The sequence below is a fragment of the Oncorhynchus mykiss genome, chromosome 13, assembly GCF_057628025.1.
Source record: "Oncorhynchus mykiss isolate SJ-2025 chromosome 13, ASM5762802v1, whole genome shotgun sequence".
NCBI classification, from domain to species: Eukaryota; Metazoa; Chordata; class Actinopteri; order Salmoniformes; family Salmonidae; genus Oncorhynchus; species Oncorhynchus mykiss.
The window spans coordinates 32,661,933-32,667,932 of NC_143034.1; the positions used below are offsets into that span (position 1 = coordinate 32,661,933).

At 41.9% G+C, this 6,000-nt stretch overlaps 1 protein-coding gene across 6 annotated transcripts in view; it reads right to left on the reverse strand.

Annotated features, from left to right (window-relative positions):
* spred2a (sprouty related EVH1 domain containing 2a) overlaps window positions 1-5,780 on the reverse strand; it is a 27,431-nt gene extending 21,651 nt beyond the window's left edge. For 2 of the 6 annotated variants that reach the window (XM_021557313.3, XM_021557312.3), the window contains exon 1: window positions 5,330-5,780. In XM_021557313.3, coding sequence (XP_021412988.2) covers window positions 5,330-5,355 — 26 coding nt within the window. In that variant the 5' untranslated portion in view covers window positions 5,356-5,780. The remainder of the gene's footprint in view (window positions 1-5,329) is intronic. The other 4 variants (XM_021557311.3, XM_021557310.3, XM_090196044.1 and 1 more) reach the window with 3 other exon arrangements.
* Window positions 5,781-6,000: the final 220 nt, after the last annotated feature.

A 6,000-nucleotide genomic window follows, 5' to 3' on the forward strand; every position in this document is an offset into this window, starting at 1 on the left:
GACTACACTTCTAAAAGAAGCTTTGAGTTTTTTTGTGTGTGATTTTTTTTGGGGACAGTCTTTTCAAACCTCTATTGGGGCAAATGTACTGTACATTGGGATGGGAATAACTAGGAATATAACTAGTTCTTTACTACAGTAAACTGAACTGCCTGTTACCTGCCCAAAACTAATATCTGCTAAACTAGTCATGTCAAACCGTTCACGTGGGGCCTTGCCATTGACGCTGCTAAAGCGAACTTTGCGCCAAAGTCCCACCGGCTGGATGTACAGGTTCAGCCATTCCAGCACACTGTTGCCTCAGGTGGTCCACTGACACCGGGGAAAACTAATGCAAACTCCACACATGCTTATGACATCACCCCCATACAAAATGGTCAAGATCTCAGTTCCCCTATCAGCGGAGAGATGGGGCAGATGGTGTTTTCACTTGGTCACTGCCAAACACTGAGAATGAGTTCCCTCGCCATCACAAAGAGAGTGACTATGCTCTTTAACCAAGTCAACCAAACCGGGGGGAAAAGGGCACTCTGTGACCTTGGTGCAGCGCTTTCACATGAGCTCCCCCGTCAACAGATATCCAAAACGCGAGCAGGTCGATAGAGGCAGAATGTGGACATGTGCGATGCCACTATTGAACTGAAGTAAAGGAAATCCATCTTCCATTAGTCATGTCACATGGCCTGTAGCCCAAATGGCAAACATGGAGAATGACTTCCCAATCACTCAGAAAAAAGCCCAACAGTTTTTGTAGTGTAGAGGTTGGCCACCTTTGAGTCCCTCAAAGTTTGGGACAGTTTAAGTCAGGATCAAGACCTTAGAATGAAAGAGACAGTCTACAAGTAAAGCACATGAATGAAGTACAGTATTATTCATGTAATAACAAGCTTTGTATCATTGGTGATAGACAATAAGCCTATGGGCAATGAGGCATCTTTTTAGTTGACGTTCAAAACAACCTTTCGGTAGGGGGGAAAATGACAACAGCAACAATTTGGCTCCAATAGTTTCATCTCTGCCGTTGTTGAGCTGAACTCTGCCGGCCCAGCTCATGGAGGGGGAGGGTTGATATGAACTCGATCCAGGGCAGTAATGGGGCTGGGAAGCTGGGGACAGTTGTGTTGACCTTTCCTCAATGTCATTTTCTCCCCTCGGTGGCATTATTGACAGCTCAGAAATTGTTGGTTCTGTGGCGTCATTACTGTGATCAATAGCCAACCAAACCTCCGGAAACGGGGGGGGGGGGGGGGGGGGGGGGGCGGCATGCAAGGCAACGCCTCACAAATTTGCTGTCTAGAATAGTACAGCTGAGTTTTATTGCACTTAGACCAATAAAACTGGACCACATTTAGCCATTTGGATAGATATAATAAAACAGTCTTAACAGTTGTGTACTGTATGTAGCTGGAATTTGCAGGAACACTGTTGTGTAACTACTCTGGCCTGTTGCTCGAGGGTTTTAAAACCTGTGATATCATTAGAGAACTTGAGCATCCCACGTATCCTTTTGTGCACACATGAAATGTTGCCAAGGCCACTTTGTTCCAACATTCCCACCATTCAATCATGTTCAATTGCTTAAGAAATGTCAACGCCAATGGTTATGGATTGAAGTAACCTGCTTCTTTTAGCACTTTCAGCTTGGGTAAATATTTCCCAAGCTCAAACTATTCGATTTCCCTTTACATTACCATCCGAGTCATGTGTTTACCTATAGGTGTGTGTGAGTGTACCAGAAATCATTGTAAAAAAAGATAACCCATGACCTGAAGGTGTAGGCTATTGCCAAATCTCTACACGCAAGACAAAGGACATAAAGCTATGAGCAACAGAACCTTTATTGCCAAACCTCCAAGGTGTACTCTACACCCAGAAACATATGCCTTATAGAACGTGTAGGCCAGTTGTGGTGAGTGCCATTTAATATTAGGGATGACCATTGTATCATTTGTTGGGCTAACATGTTGGCTAGACATCAAAAAGACATTACAGAAGACCGAAATGCAAAAAATGTCCCACTTTTTCTGAATTCACCCTGGCCTACAGCATGGATGAGTGTCATTCATATTCCATTCGCCCAGCTCAGTGTAACAGGTTTTGGCTACTACACGATAATCGAAATTGCCCTATACCCATCATGAGGTTGCAACAACCTAGCCTACAAATGAAAGTTTATATCGTAGGCGCACCGGTCGAGAGACAATTGGAGTAATCAAAGTGACTGACACATTCAATACCGCCTTGCACATGCTTGCCTGCAACTAGCTGATCTTATCACCCACAGTTCACTTTCATAGCAGCCACACACAGAATCATCACTTAATTCCTTCGATCTACGCTACTCCTCGCTCCTTTCCCCTTCGCTTGTGGAATTCAGTGCACAACAGAACAGATGCCTGTGACCAGGCACAATAAACCTCTAACAAGCCGTAACTTCTAACCGCTACACAGCCTACATCGCTGTCACCATATTAACATTATAGTCAACAAACTAGAACTAACATGTTAGTAAACCCAAAATGCAATCCATGGTGTACAATCAAACAGTAGTGTATAGCAAGCAGTTGGTGGGCCACAGTGGCAATAAATGAATTAAACCAAAAGCGCATCTTGACTTGGAAGAGTTGAAGTGTTGGAAAGCTTAAGCCACCTCTGAGTCATGTTGTTGAGAAGGCTAAATTTGCTACATTAGCTAAGTAAGTGAAAGGTAAACTAAGAAGAAGAAAAAATACAACAAGTATACATATGGTTAGGGTTAATGTATAAGTATATGGAAGAGTGAGAACCATGAGCCTCCTATGTTTTGTATTGAAGTCAATGTACTCAGAGGTGGACAGAAAATAGCTGTCCTCTGGCTACCCCAAGGTGCTGCCCTAGAGGGTGCTGTTGAGGCTACTGCAGACCATTGCAAACAGTGCATTTTAATCGGTTATTTGGTAGGGATGGGTGTGAGTAATTTGAGTACAGGAACGGACATCCTAACTATCTTTAACCAGAGATCACGTTTTTCAAATACTGGAAAAACATTTGGTCGAAACTCTCATCTTTGAAGACAACGTTAATTTGCTTCAACTCGTGTTCAATTTGTACATATGCATTTGCGGGGCAAACAAAAATGAAACCAAGTGGGTCCCGTGTGGTTCAGTTGGTAGAGCATGGCGCTTGCAATGCTAGGGTTATCGGTTCGATTCCCAAAGGGGACGAGTATGAAAAAGTATGTAGGCCTATTAACTACGGTAAGTCGCTCTGGATAAGAGCGTCTGCTAAATGACTATAATGTCAAATGTATGTATCAAACCGTTCTTCTCCCCAAATGTCCTTTCCCACAGTGTCTCACTCAATTGCGTTCCGACCACTCCCTCTACACATGCTAAGTGCCACACACAACCTCCCGCTCGGCCTTCTGAAACAAATGCCTATAAAAATGTATCTAACTGATGGGATACACAAGCTACGTTCCTTGCCAAATAACAACAGTTTTATCAAAAATTAAAAATGGACTGGTTGACTGAAGTAAAGAAATGTGTTCCAACAACAAGCTGTAGTTTTGGAATAATTGCACCCAGTCTAATTTCCGCTCAGGCTACTAGTTACCACAGCCACAAAGTCAAGATGGTCTATATTGTAAAAATGTATGAAAACTAAAACTTTTGGACATAATTTAAGATTAGGCATAAGGTTAGGGTTAAGGGTTAGGTTTAAATCTGATATTAAGAAGAGAAATTGTACAAATAGGCAGGGTTTATGACTATGGCCACACTACTTTGCAAACTCTAGTGCCGTTTAGAATTGGTTAGCCCGTGCTATAATTGGTTAGCCTATGCCCTAAGCATAGACAGGTTCCACACTGAAAATATGCAAAACATTAGTTTGATAAATAGAAATGGCATATTTTCTTGAGAATCATTAAGCCTAGGCCAACTACATTGAATGCACGTATATCGAAAAGACAGATTTTGGTTTGTAACCCTAAAAAAATGGTATTTCAACTCACCAAATTGAGCCTGGTAAAAAAGAATCACTCTGATAATAATTGTTCCAGACTTGGAGATGTACATCACTTCACACTATTCTGTTCTATTTTATTCTGTTCTATTAAATAATGTTTTTTTTACTATAATTTAGGTGTATCTTGACTGTGGTAACGGCTTGGGAAATAAAAGAGAGTCTTAGGTGCAATTCTATATATTTTTTAAACAACGCTATGGCATAGGATAGGATTCTACAAGCAAATGCCACTGCTGAGGTTACTAACTTTTTGAAGATTGTGTCCCACAATATAATATAACCAGGTGAAATTACCGTTTCAATGAATTCTTATAAAACTGCACTTTTTTTAAAAAAATTGGCGACTGGATTATTTTAGCTATTAGGATTTGTTATTTGTAATGGTTATGATAAATGATGTATCGTTGGCATATAGATAAATGCGCACATACATTTTTCCAGTTGGAATGGACTTTACATGAGAAAATGGCTCGTGTGAAAATGGGTTTCCCAGTAGAAATAGAGAGAAATTAAACAATCTGTGCATTAGAAAGAATTCCGATGTATTATTATTGCAGCAGAACTTATGAATAATAGCCTAACGTAATGTACAAGGTCCTTATAATAAAATCAAAAAGCTTTAGGGCGGAAATGTGGTAACTGCAGTAAAATGCGATGTAATCATTAGACTGAATCAACAGGATTAACTTTCCAACTAGACATTCATTTTTGATCCTACTTAGAAAATGATTAAATATTCGCGTAGACTCTGCCAACGCAGAGCGCACCCCCTCGGCCTTTGCGGTCGGTATTTTTATGAATGAAGGACAGTATGCAAATGAGAGCGATTCCGAAAAGAAATGGCGGATATGGCATATCAGTCCTCCACAAAGAAAGACTTTCTAGCCAACAGCGTCACAATGCAAAAGAAAGCTACTTTTCCGTGACCGTGCACCCGGACCATTTTACATAGCGGTCAACATACAAAGTTGTTATACGTCTGCCGTGTTATTGGCATGGCAAATGGTAACATGATGTGCAGTTTTGAAACTTTTCACTGTAAACCCTTTACAAAATGTTTCTGATCCAACCCCCCCCCCCCCCCCCCCCTCTCTTCTCCCTCGTTCGAGACTGAAGTCGTTCAGGAGGGCGAGGGGGGCTAACCATCCCGCTCCTCTGCCCACTAACGTTACATTGTAACAAAGCATTTTCAACTTTGGGGAAAAACTTCAGGTCCACCACTCTCATTATGCATAACATGGGTATAATTAGAGAACGTATCACATGCAAAATAAGAATTAAGGCTACTTTTGTCAAGTAGCTAATGTTATAGGCTACTCACTCGTCTGGGTGTGTTTCCTCGGTCATTTTTTTTCGTTTCACCTACAATAATATCCCACCCGAGGGTACATTGTGTGGTGTCTTCATTTTGTCTTGCCCTTCTCGTCCAACACCTCGATCACACACCCGTAACAGTAGCAGCCTAGTTTTCCGAGTGTTTTTTTTCTGTTTGTTTGCGTTATTTCTTGCTTCTCTTCTTCGTCTCTCAGCGCTTCACTACAATTATTCGAGTGCATCCACGAGAGTGTAAATCCCTTTGGAATACCTCCACCGATTTAATCCCGTCGCGCCCCATGCTGAAATGCGGTAATTGAAATCGTGCGTTGATGTCGGTGAGGATGGCCCCGTACGAGCCCCATCTCTGGTTACTCCATGTTGGATTCTGTCGGTAGAAGCCAACGCCGCCGACACTGGAAGTGGAGGAGGAGGGGGGGGCTTGCGGAAGTGATGACGTCAGACCCGAAGGACTGCAGACCGTATAGGATTTTTTGGGATGTCCAAAAGCCAACAGTGGACTAATTGGCTATATCAAACTATGATGTATGAGTTTCCCTATTTCTACTGTTCCACACAATAAGGTCACTCTCAGGACATTGCATTTACATCACAGTTTGGACTGTACTTTATCATAGGTGCGTCCTAGTTACATTTATAAATAGTGCTGGTTGGTAT